This window comes from Chaetodon trifascialis, chromosome 14 (assembly GCF_039877785.1).
Source record: "Chaetodon trifascialis isolate fChaTrf1 chromosome 14, fChaTrf1.hap1, whole genome shotgun sequence".
Taxonomy (NCBI): Eukaryota; Metazoa; Chordata; class Actinopteri; order Chaetodontiformes; family Chaetodontidae; genus Chaetodon; species Chaetodon trifascialis.
The window spans coordinates 22,434,487-22,462,024 of record NC_092069.1 but is presented as its reverse complement, the minus strand read 5'-3'; the positions used below and the strand labels follow the sequence as shown (position 1 = coordinate 22,462,024).

At 45.1% G+C, this 27,538-nt stretch overlaps 1 protein-coding gene across 1 annotated transcript in view; it reads left to right on the top strand.

Annotated features, from left to right (window-relative positions):
- The window catches only part of LOC139342752 (glutamate receptor ionotropic, NMDA 3B-like), a 68,798-nt gene that overhangs the window by 31,806 nt on the left and 9,454 nt on the right, over positions 1 to 27,538 (top strand). Inside the window, exons 2-8 of the mRNA XM_070980021.1 lie at positions 4,228 to 4,928; positions 10,488 to 10,984; positions 11,948 to 12,219; positions 12,871 to 13,107; positions 15,807 to 15,953; positions 16,245 to 16,390; positions 20,207 to 20,322. Coding sequence (XP_070836122.1) covers positions 4,228 to 4,928; positions 10,488 to 10,984; positions 11,948 to 12,219; positions 12,871 to 13,107; positions 15,807 to 15,953; positions 16,245 to 16,390; positions 20,207 to 20,322 — 2,116 coding nt within the window. The remainder of the gene's footprint in view (positions 1 to 4,227; positions 4,929 to 10,487; positions 10,985 to 11,947; positions 12,220 to 12,870; positions 13,108 to 15,806; positions 15,954 to 16,244; positions 16,391 to 20,206; positions 20,323 to 27,538) is intronic.

The following is a 27,538-nucleotide window of genomic DNA, read 5'->3' as shown; positions in this document are numbered from 1 at the left end:
ACCTCATGCTCGCGGATGGAGCTTTTACCTGAGAATAGAAAAAAAAGATAAGAGTACACATTGAAATACACACAAATACACACCCTGGAGGTCCTTACAGGTTGAAAATGTGTATCCGCTTAGAAAGAACATCTATAACATTCCTAACCAAGCCTGAAAAAGACCTGTGTACTTTAGAAAGACATCAACCTGGCTCTGGATTGACCTGAGCAGTAGAGCTGGGCTCAGACAACACCACGGCTGACGGGATCAAGCCTGTTTGTGTACAGCAGGTATCTGCACACTGCACACACAGGCATGCTCCTGTGTTTTTGTTGCCAATAGTCGGCAAACTTTCCAGTTCCAGCCAGCACAGCCCCCTTTTATCTTGTCTAGACTGTGACATCATAAAAGGAAAAATACTGCCTGCATTCCTCTGGAGATCAAAACTCCGCTCAGGTTCCCTAAGGTCTGCAAAAAAAAAAAAAAAAATGACATTTTAAATTCAAATGTCCGATAACGGCAACAACAAAGTTGGCCCTGACCCAAGGCAAAAGATGTCAAAAACAAACACAAATTCATGCAGACAGCCCCAGTGGACTTGAAGATCTGTCTTAAGCATTCAGGCAAGTATGCAGACATATAGGCAGACGTTACATGTGCGTACATTATATCTGGCGCGTCAGGGATAAACACTAATTCTGCCAGCTTGTTTTTAAAACATGCTGGATTTGGCTGGAGTGTTGACTAGCAGGGATTTCATTGTTTTTGATGTACTGAAATACTTCAAGACGCTGCATGTAGGATTTTGTCATGGTTTGATTAAAGATCATTTCAGCCCGTTTTGAGAATGAGCAGTCTTAAGAACGCGAAGTGTGCGAAAGGAAAGAGACGTGATTAAAGGAAAGAAACAGGGGCCGGCTGGCGGGAGGCTGTTGGGGGCTTGCCGTGAGCTGGCATCAGTGGCCAGCTCAAGACGTGACCCGCTGAGTCCAAACGGCAGTCAAAGGTGTCCTGTTCAAGTTCTGCTGCTCGTGATTGGTCCATATGAAAGAGTCTGGGGATACTTGGCTTAAGCAGGCGCTCAAACCAAAAACAGCCCTTCGTTTCAATGGGCTGCGTCGATGGTTCCTGAAGGTACTGGTAAGATGATGAAATAAGACTCAGGAAGTCGAGTTTGAATAACAGATTGATGTGTTTGAAGGCTTATCAGACACCTAAACATGATAAGGCAGTTTATGACACCATGAGGCTGAATTGTACCCTGTCCAGTGTTACAACGTAATCCAGCAGGAGTGCGTGCGTTCAGAGCCCAGAAGTTTTCTGCATCGGCTCCTACGCTGCATCGCCTAAGTGGAAGAGGTGGCAGCAGTTTCTCATTCAGTGTGTTTCAGTATTGCAATATAATGAGAAACCATCTTACTTATCTTGAAACCATAACTTAGTATCTCAATATAACGAGAAGCTCATTCAAGATAATGAGAAGTGTTCTCAAAATGAAGTTGGTTCTTTTCGAGGAATCGCACAACGTCAAACTAACCCCAGAGAGAAAGCCGCAAAAGAACCAACTTTATTTTGAGATACGAAGTCGTTATTTTGAGAGAATTTCTCATAATGACTCAGAGGATTTTCATCTCGTCGGCGGAAATGAGCTTCCATAAAACACATCCTGGCACTTCTGAGAATAAGACAAGTCGGTGAACAGGTGTAGGCTGTCAACAGCGGCTCAATAGTCGACTCTACGCAATGTATAACACACCTAAAATGAGCCTCATGCTGAGCCGAACGCAGACAATCAATCCCTAACCACACAGGGTTGACATGTTCTCATATATTTGGAATACACGGAGCTGTGGGTCTGTGTTCACGCAGAAACTTCTTTAGCGATCCTTCTTACTTCGTGTTGCTGTTAATGTACATTACTTTGAACAAAACTTTTTGTGGAAAGCGCAGTACATCAGGTCTGTTCCTACAACCGATCTGCACAGCAGAAAATGCTCTCTTGGGAGTTATTGCTCTAATACATCACTAGAATTAATTGTGCCAGAAGACTCATGTGAGGTAGCGAGTGCAGTTGTAATAGGCAATGACTCCGGTGATGTGCTTTTTTTAAGTTTCATTGGGTCCACTTTGGTGCTTGTCACTTATTGCCCACGGCGTTTTTGAATGGGTCCTGCTCCCCATGATCTTACAGACCAGAACGCATCTCTTCACAAAAAGGTTCTTATCACCTCGTATCACATCTCAGCTCCTACATCTGCGTCCTCCATCCACCGTAATTTGCTTTCTGTCCTAACATGAGCAACTACAAATGCAACTCCTCTTAATGCTCCGGTTAGCTCTTGTCATTATTCTCACGTCCTTGCTCTTGAAGTAATTCTACTGTGGTGCTCATTGTGAGTCACTCTGGATAAGAGAGCCGGCTAAACGCCTCAAATGTAAATGAAATTGGAAACGAATCTCTCAAAAAGTCAAGCAAATTAGAAGTTAGCCATAATTGTCGAGCCAAGAGAAATAATCAAAAAAATGCTGGTGCAAAACAGCCGATGCAGCTGTGGGATGTACCACAGACGATCATTACTACAATTACTTTGACAATGATATATACTTAGTAAGATTCCTTGTCTGGTTTTCTAACAAGCTGTGTTCACTGGGAGCGTAATTTACAAGCTTTCTGTGCAAGATGCGGTTTGGACAATATTTATTTAGCTTCTGACATTTTAGTGTGATTTATGCAGCAACATATCACAGCCATACATTAACATTTAGCCACGCCGTCACATTTAAAGGATGGATGACATAGATGGATCTTACCCAGAACAACTTAGAATGAGAGCAGATATAGATTTACATACTAATTCCTCCAGCTGCCTCCAGGCTCTGTTTTGATCCTTTATCGTCACATTTCGGGCTCTCTGAGTCCTTTGACAAAATATGCGCGATGTTAGCTTCATGCCTGGCGGTATTATGCTGAATAATGCTCACACCTGTAGTTGGTACCGCCTTCCTATCTCTATTCCTCTGTGCCAGCTGCTGCTGCCTCGCCAACAGCCCCCACCCTCCCGTTGCCTCCGCCATCTTTTTGGCCCCCCATCGAGTTCAAACGAAGAGGCCTATCTTCACGTGTCCCCTCACGCACGCTCCCAGCCTCTCCCAGGAGGATAAATACGTACGCTGCAGCAATTCATCCACGTCTTTGCAGACTTCAGTCAAACATTTTTTCTTACTCTCTTGTGGGACTCAAGGACTTTAGGCTCCTCTGTTTACCTTGTACTCCCGGGTGGGATATTTCCATTTGAATGAAAGTGTGGGGGTTGCAGTTGGGTTCAGATATCATCTATCAGACAGACGTGTGTGAAGTTTCTCTGTGCACGCTGTGTGTACCTGCATGCATTTATAGTATATGTACGAATTTAATTAAACACCGTATGTGTGGGTTTTAGTGTGTGTGTGCACGCACTTCTGCATATGTTCCAAAAATGCTGAAAATGCATTAGTGCCAGAGGTTGTTTATGAGCACAATGTGTCATGCATACCTCTCATCTCAGTTCAGTGAGTTGGTGCAAATCTTAAGTCATGTTACGGGAAACTTTGGGCCGTCCATACAAATGCAGCCCCCCCCCCCCCCCCAACCTTGCCTGGAGCGCTGATAGGATGAAAAATGGATAGAAGCCCCAAAGGAAGGAGGGGGAAGGTCCATCTGTGAGCTGCATTCAAGGACAACAGTGTTATCCATTTTGGAACAGTATGAAACAAGCCAGTGTTTTCAGTGGGGTTTGGAAACGCGGGCTTCTGGATGAACTGTGGATGCTACTGTTGTCTTGCCAAGCCAACTGTGATGTTGCAGATTAGATGCGAATCATTGACTCCTTGTTTGTATCAGCGCGACTCCTCTCATCCAGAGTGAGAGATAATGAACAAATGTGACTGATTGTTTCTGATCAGCGTTGTGGTGAATTACTGCAGCAACAGGGATTGTTTTGCAGTGCTGTGGCGCTCATGAAAGCAGCGTTTAATGTGATTGTATGTTATTCAGCCCTGAGATTTTGGCGTTTGGCTGTATCCATTTATCTCTGTTTTGATCATGTTTTCTCTTTTCTCCCCTCCCTTTCTTCTCTCCCTCTTTGTTCGCTCCTCCATTATTTCACTTTTGTGTTCGCCCGAACTTTCTTCCTTCTCTTTGTTGTCTCTCTTTTTCTTTTTTCATTCTTTTAACTCTCATCATCTCCTTCCCGTCCTCTCCGATAGAACCGATTCCACCTGCAGATGTCGGCCCGTGTGCCTCCATCCACCCTGGGCAGCCTGCTGCTGGCGGTCCTGCAGGGGAAAGATGGCGACAGAGACAGGGGAAGCCGAGGGGAAGGGAGCTGGGGAGGAGCAGCGGTGGTCTGCCCCGGGTGGGAGGAAGGGGGTGATGGGTTGCTGTCTCACCTGCAGACCCACAGCGGTTCTACCTGGCATTTGTGGGATATCATCAACCTGACCCGCATCTCCAGCAGCGGGGATAAAAGAGTGGAGACCAGTGAGGAGAGGAGGGAGGATCAGAGGGAAGAGGAGGCTTTGAAGATCCTCTCCACCCGTTTCCTGCGCTCCCCCTCTCCCATCTCCTCTGTTCTCCTCCTGGGCTCTGACCCCGAGTGCGTCTCCTCTGTCCTGCGAGCCGCTCAGCGCCTGGCTCCATCGTTCCCAGCACTGCAGTGGATTATGGGATATCCCTTGTCTCCAGATTCGCTCCACACTTTAGGAGGTCCCCTCGGACTGTTGGCCTACGGGGAAGTCGGCCGCAAGCCAATCAGCTTCTACATCCGGGATGCATTGCAGCTGATCGGCCGTGCGGTCACTGCGGCCACCATGGTGAGGCCGGACTTGGCACTGATTCAGAACATGGTGAATTGTTATGACAAACCAAACCGACATGAGCTGCCCTCTTCAGGACAATACCTGGCCAGGTATATGCACACACGCACCATATACACACACACAAATTAAAAGGGTTAGTCAACCCAATTCTGCCATTTTACCAATGCCCCAATTTACAATATGCCTTTGTACGTTACCGCATGTCATGATATGAAACACGAGGTTACGTACAAAGTGCTGAGGTTACAGGTGTTCCACTTCTGAGCTAAGGTTAGCCTTAAGCTAACGTTCACTTCCTGCATGGCTAACTAGCCTCCCCTCAGAGCTAGCTTAACATATCTGCCAGACTTTACTGCCAACACCAGTTTGGACTTTGATTGATGTGTTTGTTTATTGAGTTGAACCAACTGAAAGCAAATTAACACAGAACAGAATTCATTTTGTGGCGTGTTGCTGAAGGTCAGCAGCAAGGTCAGCTCTGGAGTATCACCCTGCAGCTGGTACAGATTTGTTCAAGAAAACCTCAGAAGAGGGGACGACAGAGAAAATGAAACCTTTTCCAAAAATTAAATATATTGCTTTAGGGTACGTAGGATTAGTAGTGGCTGGTCAGGGTTGAACCTCCAATAGTCTCTATTACGCCTGCAGCCAATGGGCCAACCAGTTTTTTTTAATGACTCCTGGTCACTTACAAATTCTTAGCCAGGCTCCCAAAAGTCTACACATTTTAATCCTCAAACGATATATGGAAGAAAGTGACAAACTGCAGTTAAATTCCTCTGGTCATAGCAGTAAATGTCTGTAAGCTCGTTAGCTTTCTGAGTGACACTCTGGCATTTTTGCGAAGAGTCGCTTGCCCCACTTGTGGTACTCTACGCTCTGGTTGCTGCCCTTGTCTGTCCTCTGCACCACGGGGGTGGTGCCTTCTGAATAGCGCTGTCATACAGGGGGTGGGGGGGAGGTCTTTATGGCATACAGATTCACAGGCTGACACCAGAGAGTTTTGTCTGTTTGTCTTCGCCGTTGCTGCCGCTTCGATCCCTGCAGCGTTTAAGAGGACCTCTAACAGCTCTCACGGGCTCTGTCAAGGTGTGGTTTGTGATAAGACATGCGTACAGAAAAAAAGCACTTTAAAATACATATCAAACCATAAATACTTTCATTCACAGGTTTGCACACAGCAAAAAAACCTACATTACAGCCCCTCTTAAGTCATACGTGGCTGATACTGAGTGATGCACTGACGCTCTGTGCCATAAACTCACTGCAGAGTTAAACATCTCTGCTCTGCCAGTTGACATGGATATTTTTCAAATGGCGCAATGGATAAAACAGCATGTATCCAACTTCTACGGTCATGCGGTTCTGGTGAGAGAAGGATTTGCGGTTTGAGCTGGGCCCACAGCACATATTGAGCACAAGGTGCCTGCCAGCTGAGAGTGATCATCAGCACCACCCACATAATCACAAGCTGGATTCCCACAGTGCTCCCTCCTTCTGCAGTTTAGTTGAGCCTTGGGATGCCAGAACAATTTGGCATGGAGGGCCACAGGCTGAAACAAGTGCAGTGGGAGTCACAAAGCAGCACTACTGGACATTCATTATTAGAGTTAAAACAAGTTTATGAGGTTTAATGTGATTAAATTGCTCAGTTTTTAGCCATGCTAGCAGGCAGACTCTATGGATAGCCGTGACTGTCTGTTAGTTCGTCCATCACTTTGTTCCAGACTGAAATATCTCAGCAGCTATTGATTTTGAATTTTCCACAGACCTTAATGGTCCTCAGAGGATGAAGCCTATTATTTGGTAATCCACTGTCTGTCCCTCTAGTGCCACCATGAGGTTGACATTTTAGGTGTTTTCAAGTGAAAAGCCTTTGGCTGGATTGAAATTTGCTCGTCAGGTTCCACTCTGGATGAACAACTTTGGTGATCAGAGTTGTTATACTCAAACAACAAGAAGTAGTGCTTTTAACCGGACTCAAACTTCATGCAAACACCAGGGAAAGTCACAATCTTTCCATGGAGGGCCAATTAGGACAGAGTCTAGACTATCAGAATAGGTTATTCATAATAGAGTCCTCCACAATATAGCGTCAGTGACCTTTGTTTCTGGCCTGTGACAGACTGATAAAAAAGGTCGTTCTATCGCACTATTCAAACCCGCCCAGGTAGACCCTGTGCCCTCCAGTGTACTCCCCGATTCTTATCCCTCCCCTGCAACAGACATGCCATTGCTCCAGAGAGTCCTAACAAAGCTGTAGGAAGTGAGAGTCTTCCACATGGAAAAGGCAATTAACAGCTCAGTGCCCAAGGGACGGAGCGAGGAAGGCAGGGAGGGAGCGAGGATGTCTGGAGATATAAGCAACGGAGGAAGGTACGAGGGAGGGCAGGAGCTGCACAGCATTACTGTTTCTGATTCAAAGCAGCGCAGCAGGGTAAAGATATGACAAACTAACCACTTTTGATGTAGTTCTTCCGAATGTCCAGAATCAAAGAATCCCTGGGTGCTTATTCCCAAAAATACATTCGAGAGAAAGGAGAGAGCCGACGAGATGAAAGACAGGGGAAGTAGGAAACGGCTAAAGGAAAATAGAAATCAAGTCAAAGAAAAGGAAGAAGAAACTCGTGTGGGAAAGGATGTGACAAAGGGGGAGAAATTGATAGAGGGTTGTTGTTATCGGAGTGAGATCTGCCAGTCAGTGCCATCTCACTCGACACAGCTGCCACACCGATTCCATCTCGCCTGAAGAGATTAAAACCACTGAAACAAGCAAGCCTCGTATCATCCCAGACAGACAAAGACAGAGGGAGTAAACTTTCCTCCAAACTAAAGGAGATGGAGTGATAAGGGAGTGAGACACATGCCTGGGACTCTCTTACAGAGTCATCATTTACGGGCCACTCTGGCATTCACTCTCCGAGTGCATAAACTGGGGCAGGTGTTAGTGAGAGGAAGCCATCCCTCTCTGACACCACCGGCTGACTTATCAACCCGCTTTGACATCCACAGTCATTCTTTAAATGCAGCCTCTGGCACAACGCTGCACAACCTGTGACTGAAAGGTGACTCTGCTTGAAAGTGTGCTGCACGTTTCACATCCCTGCTCTTATCCCTGTCTCATCGCACGCTCATATCTCATGTTTTTATCTCCGGGCGTGAATCCAAAGATGTCACAAACTGCGGGAAACGGGGCTTTAAACGTCTCTGCTCGGATAAGAGATGTGAAGTGAAGCCCATGGTATATTTTTCTGTGGACGGCCACAGCCACTACAGTTATAGTATATGAGTCTGCAGTGGATTGGTTTGATGAATCTGCTGTCTGTGGGATGTGATGATTCAGCCACACTATTACCATGAGTGATTTCAGCTCAAGGCGAGGCTAGCACTTCCGCTTTATGGTCACAGAGACAGAGGGAGCCACTGATGAGGAAACATAAGTTAACGTTGAATGGGATGGGAATGACTTTCAAATCAGAGGCATTTCTAATCCGGCTCTTGAGAATTATGGTGCCAGGAATGGGTTTATAAATTGATATTGTGCTGTTGAGGTAAATTACAATGTGGAGAAAGAGGGCTGTGAGAAACACGGGCAGAATACACAAAACCTTGCATAGATCCTCATGTTGTTTGCTACGTGGTGCAGACAGGCTTTAATCCAGGCTCGGATTGGAGGTGAGGTTAATGACCCTCATGATCAATTTATTTTTTTCATTTTTTTCTTTGCATATCCCATTTTTAATGGAGTTCTCCAGCAGCAGTTACATTACGTGCTCACCGGTTCAGCACCTGAGAGATGAGAGAGGGAGCAAAAGAAAAGAGAATAAAACAAAGAGCAAGAGGGAAAAGCTGTTGTTCTGCTCGGAGAAAGGGCTCCAGCTTTGCCAACCTTTTCCATTAACGGGGAGGAAAACTTGCCATTTCTAGCCTTGACCAAGACATAATCGACAGTCACTGCACGGCTCAACACCCGTACCGAATGCAGTGATCCCTGCATGCTTTAACATTTAAACAACCTCCCCTACTATTCCCAGTGACCTCCTGACAATCCCCCACTAATCAAGACATGATCAAACAGTACTTGTATGGCCTCACATTGAGACATCACCTGTCGCCGTCCACATGATCAAATGCTAAGACATGTGCTAACAATCCCTGTATGGTTCAAGAGGCCAGAGCAGATTTATGTGTGAAGGGGGATTGCTCTTCTTAATGTATTCCGCCGTAAAGACCAATGCAGGGCTGCCAGGCGAGTGAGACGAATAGCAATGACTGTCTGTATGGACTGGCAGATAGGAGGAGACCCTCACTGCACTGCATTAACTTTTAATTATGACTTTCTGGGAGATGCAATTACCCATCTGAGACTAGACTTGCAAAAGCTCCACAACCAGACCATGCCTGTCTGCACCATCTTCTGTAACTTTTTCCCCAGTTTTTCATTTTTTCATCTGCTCAGTAAATGTGCTTTAAATGTAAATGTGCTTTATTTATACAGCCCTTTACAACAACCTTTCGGTGAACCAAAGTGCTTTACAATAAAATGAGTAAAAACAATGAGAGACAATAAAACAATAAAACCAAACAGAATGAAATACAATAAATAACATACAATAAAACAAAGTTAATGTCATCACGCTAGAGGCCCAGATCAGAAGCCAGACGTATTTCAGCAGGGAGCTTATTCCAGAGCCTGGGAGCAGTAATGGAGAAGGCTCGGTCACCCCAGTGTTTGTATTTTGACCTGGGTACTTCCAACAAGAGTTGGTTGGATGACCTCAAGGCTCTACCAGGCTCACGAACAGTTAAAAGCTCAGATAAATAAGGTGGTGCGAGGCCATTAAGAGCTTTAAAAACAAACATTAAAAGTTTAAAATCAATTCTGTATTGGACAGGAAGCCAATGAAGGGAGTTAAGAACAGGAGTGATATGCTCTCGTCTGTTTGTGTTGGTTAAAAGACGGGCCGCAGCGTTTTGCACAAGTTGAAGGCGACTGAGAGAAGACTGGGAGACGCCGACATAAAGTGCATTGCAATAGTCTAATCTTGAACTGATTAGTGCATGGATGGCTTTCTCTAAGTCGTGGCGGCTTAAAAACATTTTAACTTTGGCCAGTAGACGTAGCTGGAAGAAACTAGTCCTGACAACAGTGTCAATTTGTTTGTCGAACTTCAGAAGACTGTCGAAAACCACTCCCAGATTTCTGACAGTTGGACTGAGTTTTGAAGACAAGGTGCCAAAGCCAGCCGTCACGATCTCCCCAAACACAATGCATTCTGTCTTATCATCGTTTAAGTGAAGAAAGTTTTGTGCTAGCCAGTGCTTAATATCAGCGACACAAGCAAACAAAGAATTCTTTGCAATGTGACTGTTAGGCTTCATGGGCAGATAGATTTGTAAATCATCTGCATAACAGTGAAAAGAAAGGTTGTGCCTTGCAATAATTGACCCAAGTGGTAACATGTATAGGGAAAAGAGAATAGGGCCAAGAATAGAGCCTTGTGGGACCCCGCAGGAGAGGGAAGCGCTGGAAGTGTTGTGTTGTGTATTACTGTGCACTACATTTCTGAACTGCAATAACACAGCATGGATCTTCAATTTTTTCCCAGTTTTGTTGTCTCACTTATTGTCTCTTTCTGTCCCTTGAGGTTTCTCTCCAATACTACCTTCACCGGGGCCACAGGCCTGATCCAGGTGGATGCAGGCCTCTCCCGGGTCTTCGCCTCCCAGCTGTTCCACGTATGGAGCCTGAAGAGGGGCGCTCTGGGCCAACCGGCCTGGGTGACTGTAGGCCAGTGGACCCGGGGCAGGCTGGAGTTAGAAGGTGGGGTCCTGGGACTGGTGGGAGGGTTCAGGAGCAGCCAGGGACAAGGTCTTGGAGCTGGGGTGAGGGGAGGGGATGGCCAGGGGGACAGTAACGTTGGAGGACGATGGAGGCCGGGACTTTCCGTTGAGGGGCACCGCCTGAGGGTGGTGACACTGGTGGAACACCCGTTCGTCTTCACGCGGGAGGTGGATGAGGACGGCTTATGTCCTGCCGGTCAGCTCTGTCTGGACCCCAGAACAAACAGGTCCGACATAATCCAGAGCCTCTTCAACCAGCTGCACAACCCAAACACTTCAGCTACAGAATGGGAGGGCAGTGGTGAGTTTTATCTTGCATTTGTCCTTAAAATACCACAGTGGTGAAGCACTGATATGCCTTAGAGCGCCTGTTAAAAACATTTTAACTTCTGGAAGGACATGCGTGAGTTGTAATTTCTGAAATCTCAAAGCTTCTCTCGTGTAAACTCTCAGATCTCTTGGCTTAGATCTCATCGTTATGTCTCTGGCCACATCTCCACTGCTCCTCCTCAAGACTGAGGTGAATTTTCGAAGTAAAATCAATAAGGGATCATGGCTGGTCAGTCCAGTTCAAAAATATACCTGGTGCAGTGTCAAGGACACGTCTCTACAGCTGCATCTCTGTTTCATGAATGAAGAGGCTTAAAAGTGGTAAATCAATAAGAAATCAGGACTTCCATGTCAAAAATAATACAGGTACTACGTCTCTGAGTAAAAAGACTATCAGCCAACTATACACACAATCTGCCGTATGGCAGTAAAATCTAAACTTTCTTTCAGCGGATGGCCAATGGTAGTGGTGTCATGGTGTCGCCTTTAATAGTAGAACAAACCCAAACAGTAATTATAAATTCCTGATGTCAGATCTCCGTCTTCTGCGTGGGCAGAAGTAGCACAGAGACTTGTGCCAAGTTTCAAGAGCAATTGGCATAATGCTGAATTTTGACTGAGTTTGCAAAAAAAAGGTTTGGCAGAAAAATGGAAATGGCAAAAATGGCAAAGAGTGTAAAAATGTGTATTATATAATGTGTCAGTCTTGCCAACTGTTCCCTTCCTAAACGTAGATCAGCGTTCTTAATGTGATTAAAAGTATTCCAAGCCCAGCTTCATTAAAAACACTCGAGCATAAATGTTCTTTGAGGATCCATGAACATTTTCTATGATCCATAGTTGTGGACAGAGGTGCGACCCCTGCGCTTCCAAAGCACATATATGAATATCTGAGAGGGTAAATTTCACATCATCTTCACTTCTTTCCCGTCAGACCTGCCGGAGGACCTGAGGAAGTGCTGCTACGGGTACTGCATCGACTTGTTGGAGAAGCTGGCAGAGGACATGGGTTTTACCTTTGACCTTTATATTGTGGGAGACGGGAAGTACGGCGCATTGAGCGGGACAGGACGCTGGACGGGGCTGGTCGGGGACCTGCTGAGCGGAACCGCTGACATGGCTGTCACCTCTTTCTCCATCAACTCCGCCAGGAGCAGAGTCATCGATTTCACGTCGCCCTTCTACTCCACCAGCCTGGGCATTCTGGTACCATCGCTTAAAGTCATCATTAGCTTGCTGGAGTTTGTGTTTTAATGATCGCAGAAGAGATGGGGCATGTCCTGAAAATATGCTGCATTTTGAGTCAGTGGCAGCATCACAATCTCCAGCGTTCCTTTGATTTGTCAGCCTCTCTCTCTCTCTCTCAGGCTTTTTCAGCATGATTTGATGATATGGTTTGCAAATACTTAATTTCGCCCCCGTGCCCCGCTCACCCAGTCTTTTGGTGAGGAACAGGAGATCATTAGTTGTGTATAATTAGTTTCCTGAGTTTTCAGCGGACATGTTAATTATGAAAGTTCAAAATGAACGACAGTTTAAGAGTGTTTAATGAGTCTGAGAGGCATTTTAAGAAGCCGTCTTAGCAGAGTCAGAGATGCTGCAGTTATACTTTGATTCGGTAACATCTCCCTCTGTGCCTGACAGACTGCAGCGCATAATGTGATCTGACGATACGATTTGAAAATGAGAACTACGCCGATTGAAAAAAAAAAAAAGACTTCTCGTCTTTACGAAATGAACAGCACAAACTAAAAACAATGTATGCAATTTTGTACAAACTAATTATGCCTAGGAGTGGGGGGGGGGGTTTGCACACAATACCATGCACTAACCCTTGGACTGTTTGTGACCTACCAGGTTCGTAGCCGGGACACTGCAGCCCCCATCGGCGCCTTCATGTGGCCTCTCCATTGGTCCATGTGGGTGGGTATTTTTGTCACGCTGCATCTCACCGCGCTCTTCCTCACCCTGTACGAATGGAACAGTCCCTTCGGCATGACGCCCCACGGCAGGAACAGGCTGCGCGTCTTCTCCTACTCGTCCGCCCTCAATCTGTGCTACGCCATACTGTTTGGACGCACTGTCGCCACCAAGGTAAAGTAGCTCTCCTCTGTGTGATAAATAGGCACCATGCAGGGTGGGGCAGGGAATAGAAATTGCCGAGAAAGGGGGGAGGAGGGGCTGTGCATTATGGGAAAGAGCACACAAACAATGAGGGCATGTCGAAAGAGGAAGTTTGAGGGGAAAGAGACGTACAGAGATGATGGAGATGGCCAGGGAGGGAAAAGATGGATAGGGGAGAGGTTAAGAAGGCAGGCAGTGATGAAGTGGAGAGGCACAGGGAGGATAATGCACATACAGGGAGGGAGAGGGGAAAGGGTAAGTGGGCCGACAGAGATTGAGGGAGTTATGGTGAGGATGATGGGGATGGATGAAGGTGGAAAAGGAGCAAGCGAGTAGAGGTCAACTCCCCGAAGTCGTCGGATACAAAGTTGAAAACAAGGAGGCAGGGGGACGAGGGTGGATGGGGGTGGAAAGGTGAGAGTGCAAATTGGGAAATGGGCTTCAAAAGGAAGGTAATGGGGAGGCTGAGAGAAAGAAGGTGGGAAAGGGTTGAAAGGGTAAGTGGGTAAGCAGAGATGAGGAAGGCATCACAATGAGGCTGACATGGAGGTGGGCAGACAGAGGATGATGTAAAGGGCAGAGGGCAAACGGGTGGGCAAGGTTGGAGAGCAGGGCGACGAAGGTTAGTAGTAAGCACGAGATGGAAATGTGTGAGACAAGCGATCGCAAGACAAATCCTCGGACTTTGGCAAATCTGTCCTCTAATAAATACATTGCAAGATGAAAAGTAATCTCTTGCCCTTTAAAGATTAAGAATTTAAATGTCATTTGTTTGGTAAAAAATACACGAAAAGTATTAAATGAACCTCTGCAGTAACAGCTTTCTTCAGAAACCTGTCAGATATGAGTGATCGTGTCACGCCCACAGTCGCACTGCCGCCGATGAAAAACAACTGTCCTCTGCATCCTGTGTTATTAAGCAGCGACGTACAGAGCAGAGATGCATCATGATGATAACTTATTCCTGCTCTTCAAATTTCTATGTCGCACGCTCAGATAAATATCTGAAACATCGTTTTCTCAGATTGTTCCCGTGCATCCTGGTCCATCGGTTGGTGTGCATTATGACATGTCTTTAAACGTCACACTTTGTCCCCGAAGGAAGCTGCGAAGTGATTAGAGAGACCTTCCCGTAATTGAGAGGTCACAGGTTTGATCCTCGCAACTTGCAATGTGTCAATTAACAGGTTGTGTCCATTAGCAGCCTCGCGACCCGTTAAAATGGCTTTGAGCAGCACTCTGAACCTCTGTGCTGGGTCAGAGCCAGTGAGTCATGTTTATTTAGGCTAAGGGAAAGACGTTCGGGGCATTCGGGGTAAATTGATTGCTAAACTGCTAATAATAGCTTCTCCCCCTGGAGGCAGTTATTGAAGTGTCAGTGTCAATAAGATTTATCCAAGATAATGAGATTTAAAACGCCCTCGAAACAAATGATCATTCTCTCCAAAAAACAAAAACACAAGAACAACAGTGCAAAGTGTTTCTCTGGAAATGCTGCAGTCGTTAGCACGTCTGGCTACTAGTTTATTGTACAGTTGTAACAGAGCGTTAGGTCCAAGGCCGAGGAGCACGTCATTAGGATTACAGCTTAGTTTAGGTTTGCAAATTGTCCGATATCAAGGGCTCCTAAAAGTACAAATTGAAGTGGCTATCACTGCAAACGGCACACAGAACTGAAAGCCTGACGGCCACAACAACAATAACTGATGGAGACAGGGCTTCAATTACATTTCGTGTGTTAGCAGACGTGTTATTTACCGCTTTTCTCCTCAGATGGATAGCTCGCAAGCACAATGTGAAATGAAATACCTTTTGAGGGAAACAAATAGGCCGACAGAGGAGCGCTAAAGGCACCTCATCTTCAGCAAAGCAGCAAAAAGGAATATTTACAATTTCCCAGAATTCACGGTTTTTCTCAAAAACAACACCACTGAAGACTTTGTGCGTGTCGTGTGCACACCATCCTCCCTTTCTCTTCTCTCAATTCACCCACTAATTATGCTAAGAGTTCAAAACATCCCAAACACTTTCATAACAGTGGGTTACAACCTTGTTTGTATAATTAATGTCTCATTAATTTCCAGCTTTTAAAACACTACAAATGCATCTCTTTTCTTCTGTTAAGTGGATTTTAATTGGCGGAATAAATAAAGGATCACAGCGTTCAGGTGGATTCATTCCCCGAGGCGGGCAATTTCATGGAAAGATATTTCTGATGGGGCTCACAAACAGTCGCACTTTTGCAGATTTCTTTCCTCTGTATCAGCCGTCCTCCTGGTCTGTCTCATATTAACTTGATTAGCCTCACTCGGGGGTTAAACTGTGGGTTTTAAGGAGGAGGAGAATGAGGGGGAGGAGGCTGCGAGCCTCGGGGGAGAGCGTTGTATTCATGTCAACACCTGACACACCTTTCTTCACACATTAGTTTTTTTAATTGTCTTAATCCCTGCTCTTATTTTTCACGTGTCCACTCTCTGTCCTCCATGTTGCTTGTCGCCGCTCGGCTTCACATCGAGCCATTTTTCAGCTTTGAGCGTAGATATTTTTAGCTTCGCTCATCAAACAGATCTATTTTTTCCATCTTTTTAATCCGTTTAATTACTATTATTCTGGCAAAATCAAAACAAACCCAAACAACAACAACTCTTCTCTCTGTCTCCACTCTGCAGACTCCTAAGTGCTGGACCGGCCGCTTCCTGATGAACCTCTGGGCCATCTTCTGCTTGCTGGTGCTGTCCAGCTACACCGCCAACCTGGCTGCGGTCATGGTCGGGGAGAAGACCTTCGAGCAGGTCTCGGGAATTCACGACGACAAGGTTAGACCGCACGCAAGGGCGTGAACTTGCAGCTGCATGCATGTCAGCACGCCACACACACATATGGGCCCACAGCTACATGAACACACAAGCTAATCTTACACAAGGACAGGCTAATGAGTGAAGAGCGGAATAATTCGTGAAGGATTATCGCTTTCCATATCCCTAAACCCTGTGGGGAGTTCATGGCTAGAATGAATTTAATATGAGTCCCATCATGACACCCACCCTCCCTCCCTTTATCACATCTATCGCCACCTCCACCCGTGCCTTCCTGTGTCACTTCCTCAGCTGCACCATCCCTCCCTGGGCTTCCGTTTTGGGACGGTGAGGGAGAGCAGCGCCGAGGATTACATGAAGAAGAGCTTCCCGGAGATGCACGACTACATGAGACGCTTCAACCAGCCCACCACCCCAGAAGGCGTGCATATGTTGAAGTAAGACACAAACACATGCACACAATGTATGTTTGTAAATAGATCTAAATCACGCCCGAATGCAATCCGGACCTAAACAATCCAGCCGCGTTTGCGTCTGTTATCTCTGGCTGGCGCTTATTTCCCATGCGCGCTGTGCATAGCAATACTGTCTGCTGACAATAAGAGCAAACACGGCATGATTTGTGTGCACCAGCTCCAAAATGTGTCACCTGATGACGTTGTTAATTCAGATTCTGGATGCTTTGATTTGCAGCTCGGCGAGGCTGCTTTTCCTGTTTGTACCTGCAGACCTTTCTGCAATGGAGCTCAGTTTAAGTGGTGTGTTGGGGCTGATTTCCCCTTTGATTTTTGTGTGTCTAAGTCATCTGTGGGTGTTTTCTTATTATGGCGAACACGCTGTTTGCTTTTGCATCTGACAGAGATATGATCAAACGCTCATCACTTTGTGAGCTGCCTATATTTACACCCTGCGTGAGCTTTTCCTTCTCCGAGACGCTTCATTTTAGCACAAAGTGTAAGTGAGGTGAGAGCCTCTGAATTACGTTCATTTTCTTAACAAAGTCCTCCACGTTTGAGGGGAAAAAATGCTATTTCATTAAAAGTGTTGAATGTAGATGTGAATGAGGGTCAGGGATAAAATGATGTAATATGGGCCGAGGATGAATCGGGTGTCAAATGGGGATTGTGAGCAGATGAAAGCAGGAAGGCAAGGCGAGTTTATTTATGTAACGCATTGAATTCACAAAGACGGTTTAAAGTACTTTACATAATGCATTAAAACACTGAATTCCTGATACAACACAAGGCACAAAAAAACAGGCCAGGAACAATGAAAAATTAAGAGGACGGAGGAAGGAGTTCAGGATGAGAGAGAGTGGCTAAGGTTCATTCAAAGGCAGTGGAGAGGATAAAGGAGTCTTATGTCTTCTGGAAGTCTGGTCCAGCTCTGTGGAGCATAGTAAATAAAAGCTGCTCCTCCTCCTCCTCCTCCTCCTCAGATGACCGGAGAGATTAAGGAGGCTGTGCTGAGGAGTGCACAAGAATCCCTGTTTCCTGTTCTGGTTTTGATCATATTCCGGATCTGTTCACGATGGGACACGTGACCTGGTTTTCCAGCCACATGTATTCTCGATTATAATCAGGTTTCCGGTTGTATGTGTCAGTTAATCACGCCCTTCGTTCGGATCTGCGCGTTGACTGGATTCTGGTTAATGGTTCGCTTCTCTCCGTCTGATGATGAGAAATGGAAGATAAGAGCAACAATACATTTGGCCTACTGGCGTCATCGTTTTCAGCTTGGTAACCACTGCGTGTCTCCGGTTGAGGAGGAGTGATCAGAAACCTTAATAAGGTGTTTGCATGCATCGTGTCCCAGTTTCTGTTGGAGTAAACAAGCCAGCATATTTGGGTTTCTCAAAACTGGCATGAGGCTTATCCAGGTATCTGCAACCAAGTTCACATATGCAAACGCATAACTGGTGCACTGGTGTCCACAAAGGAAAAAAAAGGGGGGTTAGACAGCACGCCTAATGGATTGGTCAAGGAAATTTAATATTAGACGTTTATTTAAATTTAATTTTTATCGTTCTCTTTTAATTGAAATTAAATTACAGTGTTTTAATGCCCTCTATTCTAATGACTTTAATAACTAGCTTCACTAACTTCAGTTAAGCACACACGGGGGTCATCTGAATCCATACGTGGACACGCAGGACACATGAACGCAGCAGCTCTGGAGGAAGTGTGCGGATCTTCAGTGTTATTTGTGTTTAAATGATAAAAAGTAAAAGTCAAGTGAAGTAAAATAAGGAAAGGCCACTGGGTGCGTTATACTATCGTATATTTATCATTCTGGAATTTCGCGCTTACACACTGCTGCACTTCTTTTAAGATGTGTTTTACTTGATTTTATGCATTCTGTGTGCTCTATGTTTACCTGTATTTTATAATTTTACACTGTGGTTTTATGCGTTATTCTCATCCTTTTCATCATTGTCAAGTGGGTTTTATTCTCCATCTTATTTTACATTCATTTTTTATCTGTTTTTCTTTCTCGCAGCACTTCAGAGGCACTCACTTGGTGCATGTGATTTCTTTCCTGTAAATCACTTTGAGCTGCAATTCCTCTATGAAAGGTGCTACGCAAGTAACCTTATTATTATAATTATTATTATTATATGACTGGATTACTATTACTGATGCATTTGTGGTCGAGGTGGAGCTACTTTAATATGTTTTATTTACTTTTAAGTCAGTTTAATCTATAACAATGCATCACGTTTTATAAGGTAATTTAGATTTTACATGCAAAACAAAGCATCTGTAGAGTAACCACTAACTAAAGCTGTCAAGTGTAGAGATGCACAAACTACATTATGAATGAATAGATAATGCTGCAGTAAAGTACAAGTATCAAATATGCGCTTAAGTACAGTACTTGAGTGAATGCAGTGAGTTATATTGTGGAGCTCGACTTGTTTATCGCCTCTTCACCGAGCACACATACATGCTGCACCACACAGCACACAGCACACAGCCATAACCTCATCCGCTCGTCAGATGCTACGCCTGCTCCACAGAACACCAGCTGAGATGCTGAGATAGAGCATGTGCTGACTTTGTGATACAAGTGGGGAGATACAAAGCGCTTGTTCAGAGAAAGAGGATGAGAACGGGGAAGATGAAGGCGGCGTTTGTTTGCGTGCGAGGCGAAGCAGAAGTGGAAGTCACAGCGGTGCAGAGAACCAGAGTGAGGCAGTGAAATACTGTGTTGGCAGAACTACTGACCCCAATACTGCACTCAAATCTTCGAGGCGAGAAAAAAAGCTCACGAGGCTTCTCCTGCAGAGATGGAACACCCAGGGCTGCAGCTGCACATGAACGCAAATGTATGGGCTCGCGGGGAGTAATGCACATACCCACACAGAGGCGTACAACAACACACTTTCATGCCTACGCGCATGCTCGCTCCCTCTCACACACTCTCTGAGGCCGGGCACAGGACGACTTCCGACCCTCTTTGGTCCCAAAAGAAGTCTCTATCGTCTCTCTTCTCCCTGTGCCTCATATTTGACAGGTCTAGGCAGAGAAAAACAGACTTTTCTGCTTTGCCAGCACAGCAAAGACTTTGTAAAGTCAACCTTTTGTTTCGTAGCAAACCTCCTGAATAACAACAAGTTTCAGGTAATTTGATCAGTCTGCTCTGTTTTTTCCATTAGACTGTGTGTGTGTGTGTGTGTGCGCGCGTGTGTGTGCTTTTTCCAATACGGGCATTTATGCTTGTTTATCTGTCTACCAGCCAAATTCGATGTACGTGCATATGAGCGCACGCATATTCGGATGTCTGGGCGTGTGCGTCTTTTCTTCTCCGTCGCTGTGTTTATGTGCAGGTATATTATTCAAATCCTGTGTGTTGCGTTTAGTATCCTGAAACTTATCTCCTGCCAGCCGCGGCCAGCGGCAGAGGCTGCTCGCAGAGGAACAGTCTATAATTAGGGGTCAATTAGGGTCAGCAGGATCGATATTGCCGGAGTAGGAGAGTCTTCGGCAGTGTGTTTAATGCCTTATCAGCCCGCCACAGAGGCTGCCGGTTCAGGTAATGATGTATGTGTTTACACGCTGCATTAGAATGCTGTTAATCTCATCCCCTGTATAAATGACAAAGTGGGACGACAGCCTGAAATACAGACTTCCCGCACGAGCGCAGGAGAGTTTGCAAATCTGATTTACAGGTCTTCACAAGTTTGAGGTTCGTCGCCTCCAATTAACGCTTCCCTCTCACTCTTGTGATGTGTGTGCGTGTCGGTGATGAAGGACAGATCCTCCTGCCCTGGATGCGTTCATCATGGACAAAGCCCTGTTGGACTTCGAGGTGTCCATCGACGCGGAGTGCAAGCTGCTCACTGTGGGGAAGCCTTTCGCCATTGAAGGTGCGCACGCACACACACACACACACACACACACACACAAAGACACTCTTGGTCGCTTGTGAGGACATTTTATTGACTTAAGGCAATACCCTGGTGGCGTTGTTAAAACGCACGGATCCTTTAACGTTATTTTTTGCAGTGGTTGTTTTTACCGGCCAGTCTGTTTACTCTGAAAAACACTTTTTGACTCATAAATCAAGTCTGCTTCAACCACCCCAGCGTTTACGCTAACCTTGAGCTAATAATAATTGTATTAATCCTAAAATCTAGTCTCAATATCCTAAAATAAATTGACCTTGTGGGGACCTGCTTTTTGTCCCCACAGTGTCACTGTGTGAAACAATTTGTCCCCATAATGTGATTAAGGACACGCACACGTGTGCACACAAACCAAAAGTGGCACACACACATACACATTCACACTTTTCATGCACTCACACACACGACGTATACTGTATACTGCAACACACACGCAGACACACACTTTCCAGGTGAGAAAATATTCTACTTAAACTCTACTTTTTTACACTTTGTGCGTTGAATGGACTCAAGCAGTCCTTGAGTACCTCTGGAGTACCACTTGAGTAATACTTCAAGTGTAAATAGTTGCTAAATTTGCACAACTTTTCACAAACTTTGAGAGTACTGAAGTACCCCAGTGAAAATCAGGATTCATGAGTGTGCAAAACACACTGCAGTACAGCTGTATTATATCACTAATGTGTCAGAAATATACTTAAGTATACTTCAAATGAAGTGAAATTTAAGTACCCTTTCATCAAGCATGCTAACAGTGTATTACAAAGGACTTTAAAATAAGTATGTATAGGTTTAAGTACACTTTATTACTATTAAAAGTATCACTTTACGTATTGCAGAATTAGTATTTTCATTTATAATATATTTAACTTAAAGACATCTATTTAGAAGCACACTGTTTAAAAGTATATGTCAAACATACTTTAAGCATTAAACAGTTTCATTTTAATGACTTTTCTATACTCAAATTCTATTTCTAATACACTGAAGTAAACTGCTTTTTAACCTGGGATATTACTCGATGTACACCTCAAAGCATTCCCCTCTGCACACACACGAACACACATATATAAGAAACATATAGTGTGCACGCATTCGCGTTTAGAGGGAAGATCAGATGCTGCAGTTAGCCACATGACTGACAGAGCAACACAGTGATGCACTGGATGAACTTATAACGCTTCAGGGTCCGAGTACTCAGCCATCTATTATTCACAACAGTGCCCAGTCAGAATACTTTGGACTTAACGCTCACAGGTCGAACTAACTGCAGCACAGTCATGAAGCATATAGACAAATCCACTCCCAGTCAAAACGCAGCTAATAATCCACACAGGGGGTCGTTATATTCAACTTTTTGTACGTTGCTACTTCGAACGAGTCGGCTTATGCACACGGCGCGTGAGAGAGAGCGCTGGTGCTTGTGAGCATAGTGGTGTGTTTAATGTGTGTTCTTCTGGAGGGAAACTGTTTTCCTTTTAGACTGTCAGAAGGACATCCTCGCCTCTTCTTCTTCCCCTTCTATGTGAAACCCCGTAGGAAACACAGCAAGCGAGGGAAAAAGGCCACGGAGAGGAGCCATGCTGTCATGCTTTCATGTTAACAAAGTTGAATTTTCCACCGTTTTGCTTCGACCTCCCCGTCCCTGTTCTTCTCCACCTATAGCTTTTACACTTCCCAACTAAACTATAAGAGACAATGGTTTAATATTGTGCATTATTAACAGCCTAGCCTGTTAGCAGCAGCTCTAAAATACCACCAACAATATCCTGCAAGCACTGACATGAACAGTCAGTCTTATTCATCTGTTTTATGAATGCTTTGGCTACATGGCTAATCACCATTGTGTTCAACAGCTAATGATAAACACAAGCAATAGATCATGTTTTTCAAAGCCAGATGTGCGCTGTTATGATGAAGCAGAGCAGTAATGACAGTAGGAGTAGCAGCAGCAGCAGCTTCCTTAAATGCGTGTGCTATAAACACATACTTCATGAATACATATAAGCGGTGGGTGTTTTTGCAGAACAAGAGTAAACTGTATCACTTTCAGGAATAAAGGCTGCGGGCGACCTGTCAAGAGAAATTATGTCTTGGCTCTAATAAAAGTCTGGTGCTCGCTTTCATTGAGGTAAATAAAGGTTCCAGCCATTATTGCAAGTTTTACTGTATTCTAGTCACATGTCATCGGCACGTGCACGCCGTCTGAAGGTGACTTTGAAGGGAAATTTTCCACAGCACAACATGTTCGCTGGATGCATCAAGCATTTAACCTCTAACCTAAACTCAGTTTTGCCACTTTAGGCTTTTACAGGTATAGCATTAGCATGTGCGCTCATGCCGGGCACTCATGCATGTTGTATGTTTATGTTTCTGTGTGTGTGTGTACTCTCATGTGTATTTGCTTCAGCTCAGCCGTGCTCTCCTCCCATCTCAGAGACAGGCACACACAGATACAAAGACAGTAAATAGACAGTGGTAAGGGTGCCGCATGGGACCAAACACTGACTTTGATACCATTTCTCTGTCAATCAAAGCGTAGCCTCAGAAAGACCCCACTCCCACATTCCCTGCTCTCTGTACAACTCTGGTTCACTGGAGATTATCTGCTGCTTTCTTCGCCGCACAAGACAAAACGAGCCAAGAGACATGGCTGTAGCGTTACCCGTGACTGTGGGGATGAGAAAGCAGGTCTCATTGGCATATAGAGTGGGTCAGTTTGATGTCTCCCTCATTCTCGGTCTGCAAGAAAAGGCAGACGAAGGATCCACGCTGCCTTTGGTCGCTACTCACCCCAACAGCCTGCGTGGGGAAGAATGGGATGGGAGTGAATAGCTCAATAAGTCTGAACGGGAGAGGAAGAAAGAGCAGGAAATGGCCCAGACAGGAAATGTGAGAGAGGAAAAACACAGGCGGAGGAGGAGGAGGAGGAGATCTGAGGGGGAAAAAAGGGAGGACAGAAAATAAGATGGGAAAAAAAGTAAGTAAGGGAAAGAACAACAAAGGTAAAGAAAGGGAGGGCCAGTGGGGGGGTTGAGCGAAGTGGGAGTTGAGCACAAGAAGGAGATAGAGGGCTTTCATTTGCCCACTGCCAGTTTGCGCCTTTCTGCACAGCCAGTGATAAAAGAGGCAGCCAACAGAGTCCCCTAATCAAGACAAACCTTCACCCCAAGCAGATGGAATGAGGGAGGGGGAGAAAGGACAGAGAGAAAGGATGGGGGGGGGGGGGTGTTATTTGGTCCATACAAGGATGCGGCCAGGATTTATAGAGCGGTTTGTGGTCAGCAGGAGATACAGCCAGGCGGAGGAATTGGGAGTGCAGAGTCGCTGCAGGCGAGGCGCTCTGCTGAAATCTCCAGGCTGCTTAAGTGGAGAGAGATGCGGCGGCGGCGGCGCCAAGCACCCCTTTCCACTGAGTGCTGTTGGGAGATGTTTACGACAGCCTAGACACACCCCATTAATAATATTGCCACTGAACATGCAGCTGCTCGCCGCTTGTTTGTATGTGCGTGCGCCGTGTGTGGACGTGCGCGTCCCTGTGTGCATAAGTGGTCCACACACGCTCAGTCAAGCAGGACGGAGAGCGTCTGAAGCTCAGAACGAGGCTGGCAGGAGGCTTTGTCGCCGGCGGCGAGACTGTTGTCGGTCGGGCAGCTCGCGTCTGCCAGGAGTGACGCGTGGACGCCTTTCTCTGCTTGTGTGTGTGTTTGGAGTTTAATTCCAGCGTCCGTTTAGAGTAAAATATGCCTTATAGAGTGCACAGGTGAAAGGAAAGCAAATATTCAGAGCTGAACTGATTCGTCTATCAACTTTGCCATTTTTCAAGCAAATTAGACAGCAAGGAATATGCAAAGATGCCACCCTGAGCGTGGGGAAACATTTCAGACCAAGTTATTTACCAAGAAACTCAAGAAATTGATAATGAAAGTAATCCTCGGCTGCAACACTAAAACTGCAGCTGTTATCCATCCACAGCACTTTAATATAACTACCAGCTCTGAAATTAAACCACATTTATTGAATTGCAGATATTATGAAACTCTTATTACAACTTTTGATAAATGTCTGCTGTGTGAGCCCCTGATGGCCGCAACCAAGTCCAACCGACCAATCAGCCGACAGCATCTTCGACCATCCGTACTGCAGTTAAACAGGACATACTACAATAAATGCATGCACTCATCCCAGAAGTATTACAGCAATTATTATAGAGATTTTTGGCTATAACCTCCAAACTTAATACTGCACGAGCGACATAAAGCTGCTCTATCAATACCAAGTTAATAGAAGCTTTAGCATTTTCCCTATTTGAACTCTTCTGCACACAGTAAATTATGTGTTTTGCATTTCCAATGGCAATTAATGGAAGAATAAAGGAATGCCACATACAGAAAGTCAAACTTCATTAGCAGATATCAAAGAGGGAGACTTAACACCGACTGCAGTGTTTGATGAAAATGAAATAATCTCATGGAGCTGCAGCACAGAAACACAAAAGAAAAGTTACGAATGCTGGCCGAAGAGTTGCGTTCTCGATTTGGAAATAAGGCAGTAAAAATTTTACAAACCTATATAAAGTGTTTTGCAGTAAAACTTGCCGTGCCCGGGTGTGTCTGCGAGCGAGGAAGTGAGTGGGAGATTTGAGTGACATCTCTGGGACTTGACGCTCGTGATGGAATATGAGGATGTCTGGGGGAAAGAATCAAAACAAATGACAAGTAGCTGCCCACTTGTATTTCACCATTTGACTGAGTGCTGTGAAGAAATGCGGATGGAGATAGGCTGATGACAGAAAAATGCTGTCTGTCTGCTGGAATGGAAAGAAAAAAATACGAAGGAGGAGGGAGACAAAGCAATGGACTCAGGAGAGGAGCTGGAAGATAAAGAGAAGAATGGAGTGAAGCAGAAATTGAACGAAATTGAAGGGATGACAGAGATAAGGAGCGGACTAACGGAGGAAGAGACTGGAGGCAATGGTGGGAGAGAAACGACCTCTGACAGGGAAGGAGGAGGCAAGGAGGGGAGGAGGAACATGAGGAGGGAAGGGAAGGAGGGCACGGGCAAAGGGAGGGGAGCGTAGACGCTCTTTGTCATGTAGGAAGCGGAGTGTGACAGTTAGGTGAACCTTAGCTATTCTCTCTTTCTGTCTGCAACCCCCATCAGGCTCTCACACACCTTGACAGCCAACACACACACATAAACACACTCACAAACTGCTGCCAGGTCCGAGTCAATCACACACACACACACACACACACACACACACACACACACACACACAAAAGCGCTGTTGGCATGACTGTCTTTGACTGCGGTACAGATGAAATGAAACAAACAACCCCAGGAGATCTTGTATAACAATAAATCTCTGAGAGGGTCTTTTGATTCGGAGCTGAGGGACAGATTTCTCTCATTCTCCACCTGCAGCGACGTGAACTGTAATGCAAAACAGATGCAGTTTCAAAGTCCGGCCAGTGCAGAGCGACGTTTCTCTCAAGCTTTCGAGTCGGATAATGATACATGACTGCGCCGCTTTTCAAATTAAAGCAATGAAGAGCGGTGGGGAAAAAAAAAAGTCCTTAAATCTGTTACTTAATTAAAAATATTAAAGTTATATAATTTTATTGCTCTACCTACTGTATATTTTATTGCTGTGCTTGGTCTCATTACTTCACATGCTGCTGGTGTTTAACTTAAGCCGGAGGAGAATTAGGAAGTCCAAGGCAATACCAATCAAGTGATAATGGGCCAATTTCTGCAAATCAAGCACAGATTAATATTTCATGTATAGCAGCGACTTTGCGTTACTCACTGCATAATCAGAATACCTTTGAAGTTATTAAATCTGTATCTGTGACAGCCACAGGTTTGAACTCGTAATATTGTATTTGCAGCTCATCCAGTGTTCCTGCAAAGAGGTCCTGCAGCTGCAATGGTGGAATATTTTCCTCTAATATAATACTTATAAACAACGCTGCAAAAATTTATGTAAAGTAAGCTACTCAAAAAATTGCATAAATGTGTTTTTGAATTCATTGTGTTAACTGAGCTTGCACATCTTCTCAACCTTCAACAAACATAAACAGAAGACAAAAGAGGTCTAACGCATGTCATCAGTTTCCAGTGTTAATGGAGCCGAGCTGACCTTTATTTGGCCTTTGTATAAAACGGGGGGTTTCATCTGCAGCCGGAGCAGATGAGTGAACATCTGCGTCGTAGAATATGAGAAGTGTTTTCCGGTGGTGAGGTCAAGGTGAGAGGTCCAATTATTTCTGATGCTTTGTAGGTGATTTTTGTGCAATCTGGGCACATGGTGACGAAGCACATCCCACAGCTGCTCTTAACACATTCATAAATCTGCCAGTAGAAATAGAATAAGACACACAGCTTTTTCAGTCCGACGGCTGAATTAGTACGAAGTGTCATGTACTTCTTAATGTTCGTCAGGCAACCTTCAGGGGGCCACGCTAATGGAAACGTTGTAAAGCAGCAAAATAAAACTAATCCAGCACGCAGGAAGCAAAGAAAACATTAATTGAGACCGACAAAGGAATGGAACATGTCGTACAAGTGAGGAAAGTGTAAAAAAAAAAAGTTGTTAAACACCATGACGGATGCTCCTTCGCCGAAACTTTGAGTCAGCTCTCGTAAGACGTGGTGCTGCCGGACCAGCTCCTCCTACAGCGTGTTTTCATTTACACAGAAATAATTTATATTACACTAATAAATCACCGAGGGGCGACCACAGCCATGCGAGCGCGAGCTGGGGAACGTAACTGCGTGTAAGGAGCGCAGTCAGGTGAAATATGAGCGTATTTGCATCTTATTCGCTGAAGCAGGTTGAGTCAAACTTAACGTCCAGGTATAAAGAAGAGAGGGTTGCACTCATCGTTTGATTAGTTATTTCAGTCATTGCAATGCACAGAATGGGCAGGTAGGTAAACAGGTGGTGAGACATTTCAAATACCAAACATCTAGAAAATCTAACTACGGCAATCACTGAGGACCAAACAGATATTCTGAGATCTAACAAGGGGTCAGTATAACTTCCAAAAACACATAATTTGATTAATATCTCACTGCAGAATCCTACAAGCGTCAGATGAAAGATGTGTTTTGTAATCTTGGTAAGTTTTCGTTGGGCTGTAAGGAGGAGAGATTTACAGGAGGGGGATCA